The 23,112-nt window shown below is 41.8% G+C and overlaps 6 protein-coding genes across 8 annotated transcripts in view; 2 read left to right on the top strand and 4 right to left on the bottom strand.

Annotated features, from left to right (window-relative positions):
* Positions 1–6,190, bottom strand: part of LOC9654640 (AP-3 complex subunit beta-2) — an 18,740-nt gene extending 12,550 nt beyond the window's left edge. Inside the window, exons 1-8 of one of the 2 annotated variants that reach the window (XM_024688275.1) lie at positions 6,103–6,178; positions 5,939–6,056; positions 5,613–5,884; positions 5,460–5,536; positions 5,137–5,386; positions 4,687–5,082; positions 4,429–4,629; positions 4,137–4,380 (exon numbers count right to left, since the gene is read on the bottom strand). In XM_024688275.1, the coding sequence (XP_024544043.1) occupies positions 4,831–5,082; positions 5,137–5,386; positions 5,460–5,536; positions 5,613–5,819 (786 nt within the window). In that variant the 5' untranslated portion in view covers positions 5,820–5,884; positions 5,939–6,056; positions 6,103–6,178 and the 3' untranslated portion in view covers positions 4,137–4,380; positions 4,429–4,629; positions 4,687–4,830. Of the gene's footprint in view, positions 1–3,896; positions 4,381–4,428; positions 4,630–4,686; positions 5,083–5,136; positions 5,387–5,459; positions 5,537–5,612; positions 5,885–5,938; positions 6,057–6,102 lie in introns of those variants that run through there. The other variant, XM_024688274.1, reaches the window with a different exon arrangement.
* LOC9654446 (flavonoid 3'-monooxygenase) overlaps positions 1–11,394 on the bottom strand; it is an 18,109-nt gene extending 6,715 nt beyond the window's left edge. The window contains exons 1-2 of one of the 2 annotated variants that reach the window (XM_002983137.2): positions 10,273–11,394; positions 9,457–10,220 (exon numbers count right to left, since the gene is read on the bottom strand). In XM_002983137.2, the coding sequence (XP_002983183.2) occupies positions 9,588–10,220; positions 10,273–11,169 (1,530 nt within the window). In that variant the 5' untranslated portion in view covers positions 11,170–11,394 and the 3' untranslated portion in view covers positions 9,457–9,587. Of the gene's footprint in view, positions 1–9,456; positions 10,221–10,272 lie in introns of those variants that run through there. The other variant, XM_002983139.2, reaches the window with a different exon arrangement.
* On the top strand, positions 8,575–9,365 carry LOC9654445. The gene is made up of 3 exons (XM_002983257.3): positions 8,575–8,905; positions 8,974–9,037; positions 9,132–9,365. The coding sequence occupies exons 1-3, from the start codon at positions 8,606–8,608 to the stop codon at positions 9,299–9,301; spliced, it is 534 nt and encodes a 177-aa protein (XP_002983303.2). The 5' UTR covers positions 8,575–8,605; the 3' UTR covers positions 9,302–9,365.
* Positions 11,395–16,744: 5,350 nt separating the features above from the next.
* LOC9654638 (flavonoid 3'-monooxygenase) lies at positions 16,745–18,400 on the bottom strand. Its single transcript, XM_002983135.2, has 2 exons — positions 17,446–18,400; positions 16,745–17,390 (listed from the first exon to the last, which is right to left on the bottom strand). Exons 1-2 carry the CDS (start codon positions 18,322–18,324, stop codon positions 16,758–16,760), a joined length of 1,512 nt encoding a protein of 503 aa, XP_002983181.1. The 5' UTR covers positions 18,325–18,400; the 3' UTR covers positions 16,745–16,757.
* A 2,297-nt stretch (positions 18,401–20,697) lies between these two features.
* On the top strand, positions 20,698–21,277 carry LOC9654442 (30S ribosomal protein S17). Its single transcript, XM_002983256.2, has 2 exons — positions 20,698–20,948; positions 20,999–21,277. Exons 1-2 carry the CDS (start codon positions 20,787–20,789, stop codon positions 21,194–21,196), a joined length of 360 nt encoding a protein of 119 aa, XP_002983302.2. The 5' UTR covers positions 20,698–20,786; the 3' UTR covers positions 21,197–21,277.
* Positions 21,153–23,042, bottom strand: LOC9654637. Its single transcript, XM_002983134.2, has one exon. The coding sequence runs from the start codon at positions 22,947–22,949 to the stop codon at positions 21,249–21,251; it is 1,701 nt and encodes a 566-aa protein (XP_002983180.2). The 5' UTR covers positions 22,950–23,042; the 3' UTR covers positions 21,153–21,248.
* Between the last annotated feature and the right edge of the window lie 70 nt (positions 23,043–23,112).

Here is a 23,112-nt window from a genome sequence, read left to right as displayed (position 1 = left end):
TGATGCTTTGTGGTTGACATTGTTGATATTGAGATTCAAGTCTTACATAGGGTCTTTCCTTAGAATTGATATTGAGTTTCATTAGTCTTGAAGAAGATAGTGTTGATGATTTGGCTAAAGCTTTGTGTTATTGGCATTCATGCATTTGCTAGTTAGCAACTATGTTGACATTCAAATGAACTGAGTAGTAAGTTTGAGTTAGTTGTGTTCTAGACAAGATTGTTTAGTAGGGGTTGAGCTTTGAGCTTTTCCTTAAAAAGTGATTTAGTCATGGACGACGCTAACTCTACAAGCGAAAGAGTTAGTGATCGATATTAAAATATTTGAATCCTTGTTAGATTTGAGTTGGGATATATTGATCATTGGTGATTCTTTTTTTACTTGCTATGAAGTAAATTACGTCTTGTTATAGATGGATTCATGGAGGATTGTTTAGTGATCACTTGTTGAGCATAACTTCATTGTGCTTGGCTTTTGGATTGATACAAATATGCTCTTCATTAGCTTTATATTATGAAGTTTGACTTCTAGATATGTTAAGAAGGATATTGTAGGTTGTACCATAATTTCTTCTTTAGCATTGAAGTTAGTTCATGCAAAACTTGTGATCATTGTTAGGCAAGACTTGACTATAGGCTTCTTTGAGCTTTTGGTTCTTTGAGTTTTTGTGCTCATTGTTCCATTTGTTAAAAGTTGTTGGGGAAGGCATTTTGGCTCCTAGCTTCGATGTTGAAGTTAGTATTTACATTTAGCACTCATTGGTGATGATTAACTATCATCTAGGATAGTTGATTATCCTTGTCAAAGGTTTTGCTTGATTATTATTGATATAGAATGGTTTGCCGTTGTTCAAGATGGTGGATTCTTTCTTCGATGATGATTATGCATCTCTCTATTGATGGTATGATTAATGATCTTTTTTGATGGTTAGTTGTTTTCTTTGATGGCTTATGGCTTTTTGCAATACTACATGTTCTTTGTGGTTTGCTTTGGATTGGTCTCTTGGGTTTTAGACATCAACATGATGTTGCTAACACTTGCTTAGGCAACTTAAATTCCTTTGTATTGTTGACCATGATCTATTCAAATTGGCTGGTGCGATGGGTAACATAACTAAATGTTTGTTGGTCTTACCACATTTATTCTGTTCTGTTGATCATTGCTTGAGTTAGTTCTGATAGATTGGGATGTTATTTCCTTTGGGTAATCCATTCGCGAGCATTATGCTTATCAGTCAATAATACTTTGTGTTCTTTAAGTTATCTTTAGTAAGTTGTTTAGCTTACTGTCTATTATCTTTGGTAGTTAAGTTTCATCATTGAGTTTACTTGATGATATACTTGCTATTGAATTTTAATGGATGGTGAATCCTATATTTTTCCAATAATAGTGATCTTGGTGGTTCCTATCCTATAATACTGGTTTATCAGATAATAACTTACTTGGAATACTTTTGTGTTCTAATCTAAGATATATTCATTGATAATTAAATCTCTAAGATATCATTGTCTATGACTTTGATATTGTCTATCTATTGATCTTTGAGTTTGGGCCAGTATAGGCAGACTGGCTTCGGCACTTCATGTGCATGTTGAAATCTTTAGTCATGGGGTAGCTACTGTTGACTGGTTATATAACCTGCCTCTTTGTCGATGTTCTTTATTCCGTTAAAAGGGCGTGACCGTGTAAACAACTCTAACTACCTATTTATAGTAGTGTTTGGTTTCTTTGCTCATGAGGGTTGGGGCCTCTAGCTTCTCTCTCTATGTTCTTGCGGGTAGGGGCATATCACACTTTTGTAAGCTGAGTGACACCCAGCGCAAAAAAGGTGGCTAACTCCATTAGTCATTTCCTTGTCGACGACGGCCAGAAGGTGTCTGAGTTGGTAGCACATTTGCGTTAGACAAAGAGGTTACCTAACTCATTTAAGTTGGTGCATTTCTCACATAGTGTGAATACCGTGAACTTTTTCTGGAGTTGTTTCCTTGGCGGTATTCTAGACTGGAGTATGCATCGACAAGGACATCAATCTTCCTAAGGGGGGGAGAGTGTCGCGAATGTAACTTCGGGTATCGAAAGTTATCTGTCGGCCAGTCCTTTCAGACACTCTTTCCTTACTGCCACGATGGCAAGAGGTCGGTATTGCTGGACTTGTTATTGGTCTCCCCTTAAGCTAGTTGAGAAACTGATCCTCACGTGTGCACTTGACCAAATGAGCATAAAGAAGGAATTCCTAAATGTTTATTTAGTCAAGCATACTTGACCTGGTTAAAGAAACTCATTCGTTGACTTGCACTTGCTAGTGTTGGGAACCCCCATAATATTAAACTTGGTCCCTCAATATTCACTAAATGATAGCTTACCGTGTCTGCCAAACACCCTCGCTATCATGCCCTTTGTGTTAATCTCATTCTGGTCCCAAATGCTATTTATGGAAAGTGTCTAGATTTGCTCATTTGGCATATCTACGGAATGTAGAGTTTGGCTTGCACACAATAGTGTTCGTTCAGTGTCCAAATTCGCATTTTAGCGCCATTCCATATTTAGTAAATTTCAAGTTTGTCCCAGAGACTAACTCTTGGTACTAAAGGAGGCTTGGGGTGAAAGCTCAAAGTGTGTGTTCCTCAAAGGGGGGGTCCTAAATGTAGGGATAGTGGGAAGGTCGTGCATGGCCGACTAACCTAAAGCATAGTCTAGCTCCCGCTTGCGTGCCTATCCTTGTTCTGCGTCCGGCTTGGGTCTAAGCCCAAGTTCCATTCCATACTAACTGGTAGAGTACCCATATCCTGACATTAGGTTACCGGTATGCCAAAATAGCACCAGACTCCGTTTAGCTCCATTTTGCGTGCTGGTCATGGCATTGGGATATTGGTTGCTCTAGGATTGTTCCAAGTCGCTCCGGGCTCCTGTCCCTTTGCTCCTTAGGCTGTATGCTCGAGAGTTGCTCCGTGGTCCGGTTCCAACACTCCTTGGCTCCATGCTTAGGGGTTTGACATCGTTCCTTTGTTCAGTGGCCCAAGGCTCTGAACCTCGGGTTCCACACCACTGTCCTATGGACATGTGGTATGTGACACGTGGTATGTGACATGCGGCATATATCACGTAGCACAAAAAGGGTTTAAGTTCCGCTTCGTGGTTATCCTATAATAAATCACCATAGGATAAAGGGTCAAAACCACGTGTGCTACAATTACTTACTTACTTTATCCTCATTACTTGAATTTAAAAATTTAACACTTCCATTCAATGGAGGTAAATAGTTAAATGATATGTCATTGCTTAGTTCTTCAAGAGTCAAAAAAGATCCCAAAAAAATATATAAAATGTTAGTAATATATGACATTTGACAACATAGCTAACATTACTTAATTTTTGCTAAAATGAAGTTGGTTTTTATAAAATAATAATATTCAAACTTTCCATCATTTTTACCATTTTCTTATACAATTGTAACATTTAATCACCTTTATAATAATTTTAAAAATTTCAATACTATGTAATTATTTTTTCTTACCTCAATGTTTCAATTTATTTTTCAATCCTATAAAGGATAAAATGAATAAATAAGAGTTTAATTTTAATAATAGAGTGAATTTGGATAACATTATTTATGAAGTAATAACAAGTATAACTATTAATAAGTAACTCTTGGTTAAAGAGTTTAATAATTTATTAGATTAAAGAGCCAAAAAATTTTGTCACTCACTTAAATTCTAAGGGTTTAAAGGAAACTGTTATAGCAGTGTGGTGTCTAGGAGCGGCGTTATATGTTATATGCACCTTTTTGGGCTTGGAATTTGTCTGGGTCCTGGGAGCACCCTGGGCCCTGATTCTGGGCCCGGGATCCTCTGGGTCAATCCGGTTGCACACATGGCAATCTAAATAAAGTTTTTAGGTTTGGCAGGAAATAAGGCAGTGCTATAATCGGTGTGCTTAAGAAAATTCACAAGAGATGGAATCACTGCACCAGCCTTCAAGAGGACAATTAGATAACTCAAGAGCACCCACAGTTCACTGACATGTGTTGAACCATATGAGACATCGATTCTGGTAGGAATGTGGACGGCTGTAAACTCAACGAAGGTAATACTGGTACCGACTTCTGGCGAAGAAACATGGAGTTGGCAGCTTTACACCTGGATCAAGTTTTGACTGATCAATGTTGAGTAAAATAGCATCGATAATCTCCGGAAGACGTGGATCTGCGTCATATGACGAATGGTGCTTGATAGCGTCTAAATGGCCAGCCAAGACAACTCGTAAAATCCAGGCTCGATCTCGTACGTCATAGTTTAAATCACAGGCGGCAAGATCCAGAATATACTGAAGAATTAACAGGACAGTCTTCAAAGACGAGCACCGTTGAGAAGATGAAATGATCTGGATCATTTTTTCTGTAAGATAGAGATCAGCAGCAAAGAAGCTTACCTTCGCAAGGCAGTTCAAAACTTGAAGCTTAGTTCCATTAGACTCGTCTGCAAACGTTTTGGCTAGATACCGCAGGGCCACAGGGATTCCTTCAGCAAGTGCAGGACGAGCAATCGCTTGTTCACCAATCATCCAAATGACAACTTCACGTGCCGTTGGCTCTAAAATGTGGTTTAAGTTGCGTAAAAGATGAAGGATTACCTGCAAGACAAGATTAAAGTTCAGTACTCCAGCACTTACACAACAACATAAAGAAACCTGGTCCTGCTCTGCTGGGTGCTTCTGCATAATAGCTCTTAGCGACGAAACCGCTTGAACCACCACTCTTCCCCTCCCCGGACTATACGTCCAGAGTCTCCAACCTTTGGTTCAGCATCATTTGCATTGTGGAGCGAATCGTCGTCACGGGAAGACCGAGAAACGACTAGCTTGAGAAGACCCTTGGTGCATATAGCCACTGTGGAAGACAGTCGAAGCGCACACCGGCCAATCGAGTTTACTGCGTCCCCATTCATCAGCCTCGTAAAGTAGTCCACACAGCTTCCTGAAGCTGGAGCTCAATAAGGAATAACGCTCCGGGCAAACAGAGATAAAAGCCTGCGCTGCGGCTCCAGCTACGCCCGGATAATTGTCGTTCAGCAAGATGGACACAAGCTGAAAAAGATCCTGTTACTAATCCAACAGACAACGAACTGGAAACAACCGTACCTGTACAAGCTCGTCGAAATGTTGTTCGTCACCCATGGAATGAATCTTGGAAACCGCATTCGCAGCACACCTCCGAACGTAAGGAGAAGGATCTCTGGCGCACTTGTTTGCAGCCATGATAACGAGAGGGCCAACTGCGCGGACCTTGATCCCGGACATCGCTCGCAAGGCCCAAGCACGAACCAGGGGATTGATATCGGATAGATCTCTTTGGAAACTGTTGATAGAAAGCAACGCCTCGTCTGGTCGTCTACAAAGAAGAAGAAAGATGTATCGCGTTGGAGAATTTTTTTTCCTGGAAACTGGAGAAGTTCTAGCATTACTTATCAGCGTAGTGGACGAGGTAGATGTAAACGAGCTTCTTCACTTCCAGAGACTGTGAAGCAACGCCCTTGACAACCTGTGAAAAAAAGAAGGAATTTGTGAAGGAAGGGACGATAGAAGAAGCTAATCATCTATGAAGAAGAGAAATTTACCTGTGGGAAGAATGTGGAAACGTCCTGTCCCTGTGCCATGAGCGCGATGAGGCGCTTCAATCCCTGGGCTTTGTCCGCGTCGTAGCGACTGTCGAGCAGCGTGGGAATGTCCGCGTCCTGGGGATCGTCGTAGATCGCAGCATCCGTGCCGACGCCGCTGACGAGAGCGGACATTTTGGAGATCGAAGACGCCGTGGACGAGAACATTGCCGCTGCTGCTGCTCCCTGGAAACCCTGCTCTGATAAACCCTAAGAATCACTGCGATTTCACCCTGGCGAATCTCAAGGATTGGAGCGAGCTGGTATTGATCGAAATTTCGCGTTACCTGTCCGGGAATGGAGCGCTGGCCCTGAGAACGGGCTTCTTAGATTTCTTCCGCAAGCCGCAAATCTCTTGGACAAGAGGAATGTGAACGAGCAGCAGCTTCCACGCCACGAACCATCCTGAAAGAGATTGGGGTAATGGATCGATCCAAATCTAGCGAATTACCGAGAGCTATGCAGGAGAAGACCAGCGCTATGGCCAACGCATAGCGGATCGCGAAGTCGAGCATCGCGCCAGAGGAATTTTAGTTGCAATGCCCTAGAAGGATATTAGGGCTTATACGGTAATCATAAATTTTAGTCAATGGTCTTAGTCAATGAAGGTCAACAGGCTTGAAAGTTAACACCATGATGCTAGTTCTTGGAGGCCACGATTCCTCGCCACGGAGAACTTAGACAAGGATTTGGAACGATTAGAACTTTCAGTCGCTAATACTCGTTCTAATGTGGTCAAAAACGTCATCTCACCACGTTGCAAAAAGGCCTCGTCCGTTATAGCGAAGTCAAGCAAGACTGCACACCATTTTGGTCTATTAGCATCCCAACGTGTAGTTCAGAGAGGTCAGTCACGTCAAGGACCACGCGTTGTGAAATGTAAGGACGCTTTTGCCTATAAATTCCAACACTTCCATTCCAGCTTATCATAACAAACAACATTCTAAGATCCAATCAAACGATGAAGGTGATGAGCTGCTTGTGGATCCTGGCGTTGCTGCTTGGCTGCTCGGATGCAGGCACCGTTTTGCTCAAGGATGGGGAGCTATCGAGCGGGTGTGGGAGGAGCTCGTGCCAGATTCCAGTGTGTGGGATATCGGTGGAGGGAGTTCACGGCTGCATGGGAGGCCAGACCACTCCCGTGCACTGCGGGAACTCGAAGAAGTTCCAGGAGTTTAAGGAAGTTTGCAAGGGCGGGAGGCTGAGCATCGACTGGCGGATCGAGCCTCTGAGGCTCCGGTTCAGAAACGATGCTGGGGACTTTGAGGAGTGTGTGCTCCAGCGCAATTTCAAGAATGCCGACTATGGGTGTGATATGGCATAAACGATTGTCTTGTAACTTCCTATAATAACTTGGAGCTGGATGTTGGTTCTCAAGGATAAAAGTGCCGTGAGTAATTTAAGAACAATGTCTTCTAAATCAAAATTCAAAACCAGCTATCATCTCAAAGGAAAAAGTTTGCTGTACTTTTCTGCTCTATTCTATTTTACTTAAAAAGAAAAGTTATTGTAAAAGTATCTTTGTCAAAAAAAGAAACATATAGACCAAATTTACCATACCTTGTCCTCATGACACTGCCAGGAACTCAGAAAAAATAAATTATCTAGATGGAATGAGAAGGAAATTGTTGGTGTAAATTATAAAATAGTAATAATGTTTTATTATTCCTGCGTTTACAGCCCTAAAAAACAACATAGCCCAGCTTTAGCTCAGGACAATGAAAAAATATGTACTGAGCTTAGCTAACATTTCCACTGCTTAAGCTCAGAACAACTTAAACTAAAAATTCTTCTTACATTCTTAAAATTTTAACACTCTAAATGGTGTTAATCAATAATCGTCATGCAAATCCAGCATCAGTGCTCCTGACCAACTTGTATGATTCTAGCACCTAACAAGCTTGCTGCAAACCATGGATCTATTTATCATATGGGATTATTGATTCTTTCATATCTGCCAACTAATTTATAAAGTTCCTCATGGGCAAATTTTTTTCTACCAACCAACCCACCATCATTGCAAGCTGATTTTAATTATCAGTTCCATAAAACTTCACCACTTTGAGCACAAAGCCAATTTTGCTTTCAAGAAGTAAAAAATGTTGGACATTGAGATCGATATTGGGGCATCTCCAAAGCCCCAACTCTAGCATGCGCCAAATCATGCTATTTATCTATATATTGTTTTAATAGTTGTGTAGTCAAGCATGAAACTGGATGCAAATGCAAATTAAGTCACATCATGTCTTCTTCCTGAGCGCTCCCTTCCTGGCTGTGTGTGTAAACTTAAGCTGCATCTTGTCTTCCTCCTGATCACGGCTCCTTTCTTGGCTGTATGTGCAAACTATCAATCAATGTCTTAGGTCTATTATAAATAAAAAGATGATAACTTTAAAAAAAACTTACACGTTTTAGATTCAATATATACATCTATGTGGAATAGATATTCCCAGGATGCATGAATATTCTAATATATGTTTCATTTGTTGTGATTATTTGTTATGTTAATGTATTTTATCTATATCTTTTTTATTATTATGTTCTTTTAGTAAGTTAAGTACAATCATTTCTTTCACTTCTAGATATGTATTTTATTTCTTGAGAGCTCATTGACTTTTCTTTTAAAAAATTATTTCTATACATGTGAGGTCCAAATATTCCATGCACTCACATAGAGTATTTTTTTTTCTTTTATTTAAAGTGTTAATGTGCATTAATAGTAAAAAAAATTCTTGTAAAAGCTTTTGGAAAATTCCAGGGGCCATGGCCCGTTCTAGATAAGGAAAACTTACAAACACAGTTTATGTGAAGAACATTGTTTGGTCCCGCATTGATCCAAGATCCCAAGACCATGTAAATGCTGGAGGCGGGAAAGAGAACGCGTGTCCGCTTTACAAGCCAGTCCGATTCTTTCAAAGTTGGTCATCTTCTTTTTTCGTTTTTTCTTGTTGCTAATGGCGGCAGCTTCGGTTGCAGCAACAAAGGGGAGTTTTCTTGGCAGATCGATCAAGCAGCAGCAGTGGGAAGTTAATCACAGCCCCCACAAAAAAGTTAGTATATTTCTTCTGGCACAGGATAGAAAGGATGAAACTCCTCCCGGCGAGGGGAGTGAACAGAAGCAGGAAAAGACATCGCTTCTAACTAGCATCACCGACGCGCTGGATTTCTCTCAGGCAAGGTCGGAGAGGGACGCTGATTTGATCGACGACGCTCGTCAGGCTACAAAGTCGGGCGAGAAAATGTCCCGAGAGCAAGTACGAAAAAACATCTTTGAGAAAAAACATCCACGAATTTCTCATCTCTCCCTTTTTGACTTTTGCAGTACGCAGCTCTGAGGCGGAAGATCGGTGGCACCTACAAGGATTTCTTCAAAGAATCAATCGATGGTATTTTACACACCTCTTTCTTCTTTTGAGTGTTTTTTTCTCCTCGGGTCTTTTCTTTTTCGTCCTCATGCCAAGATATTGCGTGATCAATCAGTGAAGGGTGCGTACGTTGAAACTGGATGGGTGGACAAGCGATGCAAAGTTTGTGGCAAGGACACATCAAAAGAGCCACGCTCCAAAGATAAGCTCGGGAGGTACGCTCACGTAGAGTGCTTGGAATCAAACTCTTCCACTAGTTTCTTTGGTCGCCTATTTGGGAGGTGATCATTTCATGTAATATCCTTCTATTTCCACTTTCACCATCTAAACTAGGATAAACTCTTACCTCCACAACTGATCTTGGATAGATGTTTTGGAACCATTGTCCAGGTTACTCTTCTTCCACATGAATTGATACATTGTTATATTGATCAGTTGTATCATTGAAAGGCTAGAAAACCAAATAGTTGAATTATGATAGTTCTTCGAGCGTCACACCCGAAATTATGATAGTTTTCCTGGAGAGGAAGCAAACTTTATGGAAGAAACAAGCTGGTATGGACCAATGTTTCTAGTAAACGTGAGAATCCAGCTTGGGGATTGGGATAGCTACAAGAGGTTGACTCTTTTGACAAACCAGTCCAAATGTTTGATCCATGTTCAGCTTTGCCGGATCATCAAGATCTCCATCCAGCTTCCAGTCAAATCCTTGAACGAGCGCTGCAATGCCCATCTGGACAGCATCAAATCCAAGCTTTGCACCAGGACAAACTCTCCTCCCTGATCCACACGGAAGTAAGTTGAAATTTTGGCCAAAGACATCGATGTCTGGCAAGTCGATGAAACGCTGCGGCCGAAACTCAAGAGGATCTTTCCAAAACCTCTCGTCAAGACCAATCGAGTAGCTGCTGATGTAGATCACAGTCCCGTCCGGGAGGGTGTAGCCATCGAGCTCGATCGGGCCTCCTTGGACGATCTTGGGAAGAGCTAGCGGAACCACTGACCGGAGCCTCATTGTTTCCTTGGCTATGGCCTCGACGTATGGAAGCTTTGCGATGTCTGACTCGTCCACAAGTTTTTCTTTGCCCACAATTGAATCAATCTGGTTCTGAACTTTCAAGAATTCAGCTGGATGCCGGAAAAGCTCAGCCATGGCCCATTCTAGCGAGAGAGCCGAAGTATCCACAGCACCCATCAACACATCCTGCGGGATTCATCCCAGCGTTAAAGAACAAGTTTGACCAAGAGAGACTTACGAGCAAAAGTGTGATTTTGGTGGTGTCCGAGAGCTTCTCTCCCATGGAGATGAGCACGTCGATGAAAGACATGGGCTCCTCGCTGGTAAAAACCGGAGGATCCCCTCGCCGGTCTCGTAAGATCCCCAAGAGGTGCCTGTTTGCCCGGTTCATCAGCTGCTTGTATTTCTTCTCCAGGCCTTGGACGTCCAGCCAGCGAATTCCAGGGATGTAATCGCTCACATTGAAGATCCCGGCCAGCCTAACCATCTCCACGACTGTTTGCACAAACTCGTCGACATTCGCAGTGTTCTTGTAGTGTCCACAGAAGCGCTTCCCGAATAGCATGTAAGTTATCACGTTCATGTTCATGTTGTGGAGCTTTTGCCGCAGGAGGACCGGATTTCCTCGCTCGTCACTGAGAGATCGAGCGAGACGGCGCTGCTCCTCGCGACGGATTCCATCGTAACTTTTGAGCTTGGTCGGCGACAGCAAGTGAGTGTTGATGAGCTTCCTGTAGAGCTTCACTTCCGGAGTGTATTGGCTGAAAACTAGACCACTGTAGTCGTTGCCAAAGTATTTCCCGCAGATCAGTGGAGCTCTGGAGGCAAACTCGAGGCCATGGCGCTTGAAAATCTCTCTGGCAGCTCTCTCGGAGCTGATTATGAGTGTGGACACGCTGCCGAGCTTCAAGTGCATCACATCGCCATATCTCTTGGAGAGTTTGTGGAGTGAAATGTGAGGGAGCGAGCCGAGCTTGTGGAGACAGCCAATGACTGGCAAATTGAGTGGTCCTGGAGGGAGATTTCCTGGAGGATTTCTTCTTCTACTAGAAGAGAACCAGAGAGCTGCAGCAAGCAGCACTAAGGCACTCAAACTTGGGAGGGAGAGAAGATCCATGAATGGAAGGAAAAACATAGCAGTGATAAGTCGTACACTAAATGGGAATTCTGTGTATGGCTAGCAGCAAATGCCTAGTGGTGGCATATGCACTATGTCTTACAAATTCTTCCCAAGATGCCTCAATTGGAACAAAACTCTTGTGAGCGTGAGTTTCAGCACCTCCAAGCCGTGCTATTAGTTAAATCTTGTCCCTAGAGAAGGTTTGAACCATGCCAGTGTGATTCCATAACGAATAAATATTGTTCGCATTTACATTGGTTTGGTATTCTAATTTTACTTTAATTTATTCTTTTGCTTTCAAGTATAGCTACCTTTTTCAATTGTACAAGAGATTTTAGATATGCTATAACATTTAATTGTGTTAGCTCAATTTGATATTCTAGATTGGTTTATCTATAACTTTTAAATCAATGTCACAATTAATTGTTTTTCATATCAAACACTACCAAAGTAAAAGGTTTTTTCCTTTGTTTAATTCTATACTTGCATTTGGGTGCTAAAACGTAAAATATGTAATATAATGTTATGAGTCATGCTATAGAAAAATAAAATTGCATTACATCATGGAAAAAGAATGTTTATGAGTTTGAATAGATCCTTTAGTTTAATAGGATTTCATTAAAAAGTGTTTTTTTTCTTTAACTCTTTTTTTTGCCTTTATTATATTTTACATTTTATATTTTTATATTTTGTCATTTTTAAACCATTTATTCTTCTATATATATGTTATATCAAGTGTCTGAAATAGGCAGGGTAAAGTGTTTATGAATTCCCTAGCATCTACAACTTTGTCTCTTTAAAATTTTGTAGTTAGTTTTGTTTTTAAAATAAATGAAAACATTATAAAATTATTAGAAAGTAATTAAAAATCTGAGAAAAAAATATAAGTGTGGAAAATTATCAACTATATATACAGTCATATTTTCACACTTGAGGTTACTTTTGTGAGTACTAACGTATTTCTGAGCTAGAAAAAGAAGAAGCTCATTGAAGAAGCTTCCTGAGAATATTCCGTCTAGAGAGGGGAAAAGTGACGGATTTTAGAAGTGAGAATTTGAAGTTGTTTTTTATGAAATTGAAAATCTTATCAAGGGAAGTTCTTTGGTGGTGAAATTAAGTCAATCGAAGTTGTGGATGAAGAATTATTAGTTGGAGAAGTCTCAGCCATTAGTTGGTGTTTAAATTTTTGGTACGGCCATTTAGTTTTTTTTACAGTTTTTGTTTTTGTTTTCTCTCTCTAGTTCTTGAGTTCTTTCTGCTCAAAGATGGTGGGACCTCCTATATACCATTGAGATCCCGTCACCGATCACATCACCAACAATATGCGGATAAGGCATGCAATCAAGGAGTTGAAAATTCGAGAGGAGCAGAAAATTTCAACTACCTGTCCAACTTGTGGTCAAGTGTGGTATCATTACCTAGACGTGATCATAGAGGAGTTATTGCAAGCCCAGTGCAGTTAGTATGAGTGATTTGTAATTATTGCTGAAATACAAGCTTTAGGGGAGTTTTTCCAGTCTTTCTTTATTATTGTGTATTTTATTGACAAAAATGATTAATATACTAAAAAGACAAAAAGAATGCATTAACCTACATACTTTTTCCTCACTACTTGAATTTAAAAATTTAATACATTTATTCAATAAAGGTAAATAATGAATGATATACCACTATTTAGTTTTTTAAAAGTCAAAAAAGAAACAAGTGTTGGTCATTGATTGGTGGTTCTGAATTGTGATGCTTGTGCATCGCTAAACATATAAAAAGTTAGTAATATATAACATTTGACAATATAGCTAACATTACTTAATTTTTGCTAAAACAAAGTTGATTTTTATAAATAATAACTTTAAAATTTTCAATTACTTTTACCATTTTTTTACCATTGTAGTGTTTAATAACCTTTATAATAATTTTAAAATTTTCAATAATATATAATTTTTTTCTCAAATCTTCAGCTCATTATTTCAATTTATTTTTATTTTCAATTAAAATAAATAAATGAGAGTCCAACATTAATAATAGAGTGAGGTTGAACAACATTTATTTATGAAAATAACGAGTATAACTATTAATAAGTAACTCTTAGTTAAGAAGCTTAATTATTTAATAGATTAAAGAGCCGTTAAAAATTTATCACTCACTCAAATTCTAAGGGTTTAAAGAAAATTGTTAGCACTGAAATCTTTTTAAAGTTTAGGTGTGACATTGTGGTAGATGCAAAAATCAGTGGTGGTGGTGATGGATTGATTCACGCAGCACCCACTGTACAAGAAATACATCAGAAAGACCATCAGGTTCATGGCACATGGTGAGGTCAACACTTGCAACATTGGCAACCAGATGTGTGCTTCCCTATTCTTTGCTTGACAATTCTTCCTTTACAGGTGAGGCTGAGCAAGAGAAAAGTGTGGGTTGTGGCAAAGATCTTGCAGTGATTAAAGATTTATGAGATGGGAGTTGCCCTGCCATAGGTTTTGAGTGACGATGAAGACAACATCTTTGATGCTCTTGGCAACCTCAAAGTGAGCAGCCAAACACCAACAGTAGCTCCCATGGTTGGAAAGCATTTGGTTTTGTTAGAAAGCACGAATGATTGAGATTTGTCTTACCACTTGGGAACTTTGGTTTCCATCGAAAGCCTAATGAAATGTAGTTAAAAGCAGCAAAGAAAAAGAAAGAGTTTTCCTTACCTCTGGAAGTTTTCCCGAGTATACATGAAAACACAAAAAGGTGTCAAACAAAACCAAATGAACAATAGCTTGAATTAACATGAACTCGCGGCAAACGCAAGAGCCGCCACCATCTAGGAAAATTCCTAGTAAACAACAAAGTTACAAACGAATCTTCAACAGACAACAGGACTTAAGTTACCATATTAAGTTGGGCCGCTTCCCAGATTCGAGAGCAACTGCTTCCGGTGGTATGATTCTCGCTGTGCCACACTCAAAAGCAGTCTGGCATCTGAGAGAAAAGAGAGCAATTTAGACAAGCCAAGAAAAAAGAACAGCTGCATACCCTGCAGTTTCTCCATCGTTGATTTCTATCCCATCCATTGGTTCTGACGATTTGTTGTGAAGGAAGAGCCTCACACACACCATGCTGGACGAAAATATGGAAGGATCTCTCATAAAGCCGTAGTGAACTTCCAGTTCGTCTCCGTTTGTGAAGTCAAGAGCCAGCACCTTTTTCACTTCAGAGTTGGAGATTTTATCGAAGTCCTCTGGCGAATTGGAAGGTTCTTCAGGTCCACGCCACGACTCAAGGTTCACAGACGGGGACAGATCCTCAGGCGAGCTCGTCAAGGAGGTCGGAGCTGATACTCCCGCCTAGCAGTTCCGTGTCAGACAGCGAAATTAAATCTGCTTTCTCCTTCGCTCTGTTCCTGTTGCCGTCGCTTATAACAGCAAGATCGTAGTTCCCGTCATCAAAGCTTTCACTACCCGAGTCCGTAGCTTCACTCTGGCTTTGAAGTTCGGGTTCTCTTTCGGGTAAAGTTGGGCTGGAAGGACTCAAATCCGTGTATCTTTCGCGTGGAAGAGGTCTGTATCCAGGAGACATGTGTTGAACCATATGAGACATCGATCCTGGTAGGAATGTGGACGGCTGTAAACTCAACGATGGTACCGACTTCTGGCGAAGAAACATGGAGTTGGCAGCTTTGGATAGTACACCTGGATCAAGTTTTGACTGATCAATGTTGAGTAAAATAGCGTCGATAATCTCCGGCATACGTGGATCTGCGTCATATGACGAATGGTGCTTGATAGCGTCTAAATGGCCAGCCAAGAGAACTCGTCAAATCCAGGCTCGATCTCGTACGTCATAGTTTAAATCACAGGCGGCAAGATCAAGAATATACTGAAGACTTAACAGAACAGTCTTCGAAGACGAGCACCGTTGAGAAGATGAAATGATCTGGATCATTTTTTCTGTAAGATAGAGAGCAGCAGCAAAGAAGCTTCAGCAAGTGCAGGACGAGTAATTGCGTTTTTATTATTATGTTGTTTCAGTAAGTTAAGTACAATAATTTCTTTCACTTCTACTCTATCATAAAAAATAGATATGTATTTTATTAACATGTTATTTCTATAGAGTGTTTTTTTCTTTTGTTTAAAGTGTTAATGTGCATTAATAGTAAACTTCTTAAAAGCTTTTGGAATACTCCAGGGAGGCCGAAGGAAGTTTCCTTGGTTATGGCCTGAAGCTATGCAATGTCCATTGCCAACAACTCTTGAGAACTCCAGAAGAAGCTTGGCCATGGCCCATTCCAGATAAGGAAAACATACAAGCACAGTTTATGTGAAGAACATTGTTTGGTCCTGCATTGATCCAAGATTCCAAGACCATGTAAATGCTGGAGGCGGAAAGAGAACGCATGTCCGCTTTACAAGCCACCCGAAGGAGCAATTTTACAAATGATTTCTCATGGATTGATTGGTGCTGCACTTTCCCCCATTTGACGGAAGAAGTATGGAGTAAGGAGTTAAGTCTTATCGGTATTTTTGCAAAGCAGGATGACATACCATAACGATAATTTTCACGGACCACCTCTTCCTCGATACCACCACGGAGGGGCGGCGGGGTGCGATTCTTTCAAAGTTGGTCATCTTCTTTTTTCGTTTCTTCTTGGTGGCAGCTTCGGTTGCAGCAACAAAGGGGAGTTTTCTTGGCAGATCGATCAAGCAGCAGCAGTGGGAAGTTAATCACAGCCCCCACAAAAAAGTTAGTATAGTTCTTCTGGCACAGGATAGAAAGGATGAAACTCCTCCCGGCGAGGGGAGTGCATCGCTTCTGACTAGCATCAATCTTCCGCCTCAGAGCTGCGTACTGCAAAAGTCAAGAAGCGAGATATGAGAAATTCGCACGAGTTGGATGTTCTTTTTCAAAGACGTGGTACTTGCTCTCGGGACATTTTCTCGCCCGACTCTGTAGCCTGACGAGCCTCGTCGATCAAATCAGCGTCCCTCGCCGACCTTGCCTGAGAGAAATCCAGCGTGTCGGCGGTGGCACCTACAAGGATTTCTACAAAGAATCAATCGATGGTATTTACAAGTCTTTTGAGTGTTTTTTACTCCTCGGCTCTTGTCTTTTTCGTCCTCATTTTTCTCAATGCCAAGATGTTGGGTGACCAATCAGTGAAGGGTGCGTACGTTGAAACTGGATGGGTGGACAGGCGATGCAAAGCTTGTGGCAAAGACACATCGAAAGAACCACACTCCAAAGATGAGCTCGGGAGGTACGCTCACGTAAGGAATCAAACTCTTCCACGAGTTTCTTTGGTCGCGTCTTCGGGAGGTGATCACTTTCATGTAATATCTTTCTATTTCCGCTTCCACCATTTCTAGAAAATCTCCAGCCTCCAAGATCAGTTGTGGAGGTAAGAGTTTATCCGGTTTGGAACTATTGTATAGATTACTCTTCTTCCACATGGTCCATGTGAATTGATACATTGTTATATTGATCAGTTGTATCAATGAAAGGCTAGAAAACCAATGGTTGAATTATGATAGTTCCTCGATCGTCACACACGAAATTATGATAGTTTTCCTGGAGAGGAAGCAAACTTTATGGAAGAAACAAGCTGGTATGAGCTAATGTTTCTAGTAAACGTGAGAATCCAGCCTGGGGATTGGGATAGCTACAAGAGGTTGACTCTTTTGACAAACCAGTCCAAATGTTTGATCCATGTTCAGCTTTGCCGGATCATCAAGATCTCCATCCAGCTTCCAGTCAAATCCTTGAACGAGCGTTGCAATACCCATCTGGACAGCATCAAATCCAAGCTTTGCACCGGGACAAACTCTCCTCCCTGTTCCAAACGGAAGTAAGTTGAAACTTTGGCCAAAGACATCGATGTCTGGCAAGTCGATAAAACGCTGCGGCCGAAACTCAAGAGGATCTTTCCAAAACCTCTCATCCAGACCGATCGAATAGCTGCTGATGTAGATCACAGTCCCGTCCGGGAGGGTGTAGCCATCGAGCTCAATCGGGCCTCCTTGGACGATCTTGGGAAGAGCTAGCGGAGCCACTGACCGGAGCCTCATTGTTTCCTTGGCTATGGCCTCGATGTATGGAAGCTTTGCGATGTCTGACTCATCCACAAGTTTTTCTTTGCCAACAATTGCATCAATTTGATTCTGAGCTCTCGAGAATTCAATTGGATGCCGGAAAAGCTCGGCCATGGCCCATTCTAGCGAGATAGCCGAAGTATCCACAGCACCCAGCAACATATCCTGTGGGATTCATCTAGCGTTAAAAGAAGAACAACTTTGACCAAGAGAAACTTACGAGCAAAAGTGTGATTTTGGTGGTGTCTGAGAGCTTCTCTCCCATGGAAATGAGCACGTCGATGAAAGCCATGGGCTCGTCGCTAGTGAAAACCGGAGGATCCCCTCGCCGGTCTCGTAAGATCGACAAGAGGTGCCTGTTTACCCGGTCCATCAGCTGCTTGTATTTCTTCTCCAGGCCTTGGACGTCCAGCCAGCGAATTCCAGGGATGTAATCGCTCACATTGAAGATCCCGGCCAGCCTAACCATCTCCACGATCGCTTGCACGAACTCGTCGACATTCGCAGTGTTCTTGTAGTGTCCACAGAAGCGTTTCCCAAATAGCATGTAAGTTATAACGTTCATGTTCATGTCGTGGATCTTTTGCCGCAGGAGGACCGGATTCCCTCGCTCGTCACTGAGAGATCGAGCGAGACGGCGCTGCTCCTCGCGACGGATTCCATCGTAAATTTTGAGCTTGGTCGGGGAGAGCAAGTGAGTGTTGATGAGCTTCCTGTAGAGCTTCACTTCCGGAGTGTATTGGCTGAAAACTAGACCATTGTAGTCGTTGCCAAAGTATTTCCCGCAGATCAGTGGAGCTTTGGAGGCAAACTCGAGGCCATGGCGCTTGAAAATCTCTCTGGCAGCTCTCTCGGAGCTGATTATGACTGTGGACACGCTGCCGAGCTTCAAGTGCATCACATCGCCATATCTCTTGGAGAGTTTGTGGAGTGAAATGTGAGGGAGCGAGCCGAGCTTGTGGAGACAGCCAATGACTGGCAAGTTGAGTGGTCCTGGAGGGAGATTTCCTGGAGGATTTCTTCTTCTAGTAGAAGAGAACCAGAGAGCTGCAGCAAGCAGCACTAAGGCACTCAAACTTGGGAGGGAGAGAAGATCCATGAATGGAAGGAAAAACACAGCAGTGATAAGCCGTACACTAAATGGGAATGGGGATGAGGTCTTGCTTTCAAAACCCACTTGCTTGACTTTGTCTCATCCCAGTAACAATCTGGAGGCAGTGGGCCAATGAGAAGTCGTGTCTGAGTGAAGGTTTAAAGGACAGCATCGCAGGTTTAATGCCCAAGAGAATTCTGTGTATGGCTTGCAGTAAATGCCACAAATTCTTGCCAAGATGCCTCCATTGGAACAAAACTCTTGTAAGAGTGAGTCTCAGCACCTCTATATTAATTGAGAAGGTTTGCCCTAATGAATAAATATTATTCCCTGGAGGCTTTTTGGTATTCTACTTTTACTTTAGATTTATTCTTTTGCTTTTTGTCAGATCACCCTTATCAATAAAGGTATGCATTTTTAGATTATCCATGTTTAGGAATATTGTTAGTGTACTATTATGTTACCTGGTTCATCCATAACTTTTAAATCAATGTTACAATAATCACTCTCTATATCAAACATCATCAAAGAAAAGGATATTTTCCTTTGTTCAATTCTATGCTTCTAGTCAGATGTTAATAGCAGTATTACATGCCCATGTTATATATGCCTGTTTTGGGCAATTTGGGTCTGGGATCCAACTTGGCAGTGTCCAGGCTCTGATTCTTGGCCTAGGATCCTGTGGGTTGACCTGGGAGGAAACTTGGCTATACATGTGAAAATAAATTGCTACGTGTTGCATGTAGCAACGCTTGGTTTGCTTAATACTAGTGTTATTACTACTTATTAATCCAATTATAATTATAAGCATGTTTGTAATTTATATATACAAGATTAATTTTATTACATATTAACCATTAGATGGTAGAATAAAAAAGAATATACTAGAAAAGGTTTAAGAAAGTTTATAAATTATAAACATGTTTATAAATTATAAATACAAGATTAATCTAAATGAATAACAACCGTTAGATGGTAGAATATCCTAGAATATCCAAGCATATTCTAGGTATATTCACTACCATCCTAGTCCCCCTATAGGTTTGCTTAAGCAAACCAAAAAAAAACTAAATCTTAGGGATAAGATAAATGGGTAGTTAAGGCAAATTAGGGTGAATTAAAAACTTTTAAAAATTACCACATATAACATAGTGGTGGCCCTCAACTTGGGAATTTAATCATGAATTTGGGATTTGAATTGGGAATCCTCTGCATGTAACACTAATCATCTTAAAATATAAAACATGTAATAATGCTACAACAGAATAAAATAGCATTACACTATAGGAAAATAATGTTTATGAACTTGAGTGAATTTTTTAATTCATTAACTTTGATGATGAGAAGAAGGATTTCATTAATATATATGTTATTCTTTTTTTGATTATTATTTTTAGTTAATTTTTCCTTTACTATGGTTTTATGTGTTTGATTTTTTCTTTGTCATTTTCAATTATTTACTGTGTTTCATATATGTATCATATTATATGTGGGACTCATAAAAATGGGTAGATCAAAGTGCTTAAAAATTCTTTAACATTTATAATTTTGTTTTTTAAACAATATTAGCTATGTTGTTAAATGTCATGTATAACTATATAGCTTAAAGAAAATTCTCTTTTTTCTTTGTTGTTTTTAACTTCATCTCACCAGAAGCTATATTTTTCTATAATATTTTTTTGACCCTTGGATAACTAAGCAATAACATTTTATTTAACTATTTATCTTTTTTAAATAAAAGAGTTAGAGTTTTTTCACATTTGATGCTTTTTTCTCACATTTTAATTACTTTCTAAATTAATTTTATAATCATTACATTACCTTTGAAAGCGTTTTCAAATACAGTGTTACATGAGGAAACAAAAAGGCGTCAAATAAAATTAAATGCCACAATTTAATTTCCATGACCAAGAAATCTTTACTAAATAGTCCCATGACAATTCAAACCTATTCTTTAGCTAATAATAAGACGGGACTCCTACATTCTCATAAACTCACAAAGTTGTATTTTCAAAATAAAACTAATTGTAAAATTTTGAAATTTCGCTAAAACATAATTGATTTTGTATAAATAATTATTTTTAAAATTTTAATACTATATAATCATTTTTTCTCAAGGAAAATAACGAATAATATTTGTCTTACCATTTTCTTAATTCTCGAAAACTTAGTTTAAATCGAAAGTTTCAATATTTACCTCATTATTTCTAATTTATCTTTCCTTCAAAGAAGGAATAATAAAATGAATGGATGAGATTTTAACATTAATAATAAAATAAGCTTAAACAACATTATTCATGAAGTAATAATGAGTATAACTATTAAAGTACAACTCTTATTTAATAATTTAACAGACAAACAAGGGTTTAAGGGAAATTGTTGATTCTCTTTTCGTCGCCCTAGCTGGGCCACTAAAACCCTGATTGGAAGAGAGCACGGAATACCTTTTAGGGTTTAGGTGCGAGAGAATGAGGAGGATCATCGGCATTGTGGTGTCTAACAAGATGCAAAAATCAGTGGTGGTGGGGGTGGATCGATTCACGCAGCACCCACTGTACAAGAAATACGTCAAGAAGACGACCAGGCTCATGGCACACGACGAGGCCAACGCTTGCAACATCGGCGACCGGGTGCGTGCTCCCCTATTCTCCCTTGCTCGACGATTCTTCCTTTCTTCCAGGTGAGGCTCAACCCCTCGAGGCCGCTGAGCAAGAGAAAAGCGTGGGTTGTGGCGGAGATCTTGCAGCGAGCAAAGATTTACGAGATGGGAGTTGCCCTGCCGCAGGTTTTGAGCGACGACGAAGACGACGTCCTTGATGCTCTTGGCAACCTCAAAGTGAGCAGCCAAACACCAGCAGCAGCTCCTACGGCTGCCTGAAAGCATTTGGTTTTGTTAGCTCCAAATATCAAGTTGAGAAGAACTGGCTCGCTCAAGAGCTCTTCTCCAATATCTCATTCCTGTCCGCGACCACTGGCGATGGAGCAACCATCTCCATTTCCACCTTGAGCTCCGTGTCAAACGGTGCCTTGCTGGCCTGCTCTCGACCCAGCGGAGACGGCTTGGGCGAAGACGATGGCGATGGCGATGACGACGAAAACGACGAGCCTTCCCGATTCCTTGTCGGTTCCTTGACGTAAAACTTGTCATCGCGGACGTCGTAGCGAGCTGCCGTTCGGACCTCTTGACACAGCGAGCACAGGCTACAGAACATCCACAGTGCACAGTCTGTCATATTCGGCTGCCCGCAGCACCACCTCTGACCAGGAAGCCCGAAAGTTGTCCGCATCTTGATCCTCCAGAAACCACCATACATGAGCCCGAAGACGCACAGCACTATCCCTGCGAATCCCAGCCCCTGCCTCACGTACCTGTTGTCGATGTTGCCCGCTGCCAGAAGGAAGATCCAGTATGGAGCCGAGCATATGAGCAAGAACGTCGCAATGTGGACGAACCGGTTGCCGAAACCCAGCCTATCCATGTTCCACCCGAAGACGCAGAATCCACACAGCGTAGACATGAGCGCCACCTCCCGGTCCATGCAGCAATCTAAAACACCACCTTGCCACTCGGGCCGCTCCACCAGCTTGCCATCTCTCGAAGCGAAAGACTTCCTACGTTCCAAAAGGCTGTAGAACCGACCACCTGTGCGACCGATGCTAGACGGTCTAGCATCGGCTTCTAGATCCTCATGGAGGTGTAGCTGGCCGGCCTCTTCGTCCTGGACGTAGTCTCTTCCCAGCGGGCTCAAAGTGTTGTAGATCCCAGCCGCGGCAGCGCAGCCGATTGCTGCTGCCAGGCACACCGCCACTCCGATCGCTGGCCTCTCCGATCTCCTGTACCCCCAGTTGAGTCCACACAGCGCGTACTGTGAGAAGCAATTGAGATGGAGGAGGATCACCACGACGAGCATATGACCCCATTCGTGTGGTTTCCTCAGACCGTCTTTGCAATAGATCTTCCGGAGCGCAAGGACGTCGGACCTGTTCCAGCGGTGGAGCTGATAGAGATGGAGGAAGCGCTGGGGATGAAGGTAGAGACACATGAGCGTGAAGAGAGCGTTGAGTATCTGGTTGTTCACTTCGAAGTAGGCGTCCCTGGAGCTCTTCTTGGGAATGGCATGGTTGAGCATGCCCGTCATGACCATGAAGAGAATAGCCCCCGAGACCGCCACCGCCAGGATCCACACCAGGAGAGCTAAGTTCTTGGGATTTTTCAGCCACTCCATGGCGTAGTTCTTCATGATCTTCCAGCGAATTTCGCCCACCCCTGGAAGGTTGACGCCCTCTCTCAGCCGGATCCCGTGACTGCTGCTCGCGGGCTCCTCCACGTCGGGGGTGTTGATCGAAACGAGCTCTCGGGCTATGGCGATCCTGCGGAAGGTCTTGGTCGGGGATAATACTGGCTGGGCTTGCGATGCCAACGAGGAGTAGCCCAGAGTGAGGCGCTGGAAGAACGCTAGATTGGAAATCCGCCATCGCTCGCTCGCCTCCTGCTGCTGCTGCTGCCGCGCTTCATCCTCGAGCGTCTTGCCAAGATCACTACTCACCTCTTTGCCGTTTTGCAGCAGCGATCTCTGCGACGATGAGGACAGCGATCCAACCAGATGTAGAGCGTCAGGGGCCTGCGCCATCCGAAAATCTAGGCGCTACCAAAAAACCCTAGGAGAGCTCATCGTGCTGAAAAACTCCACCACCGACTGCTACCTACATTTCCAGTTCTAGCTCGAAAAGATTCTCTGCATATTCCCTTGAGGTCAAAGGCTCGATTCCAATGTGCTAGAAACGAATATCCTC

The sequence above is a fragment of the Selaginella moellendorffii genome, unplaced genomic scaffold (genome assembly GCF_000143415.4).
Source record: "Selaginella moellendorffii unplaced genomic scaffold, v1.0 SELMOscaffold_57, whole genome shotgun sequence".
NCBI lineage: Eukaryota > Viridiplantae > Streptophyta > Lycopodiopsida > Selaginellales > Selaginellaceae > Selaginella > Selaginella moellendorffii.
Note: the sequence above shows the minus strand (reverse complement) of the source record. Positions and strands in the feature narration are given on the sequence as shown.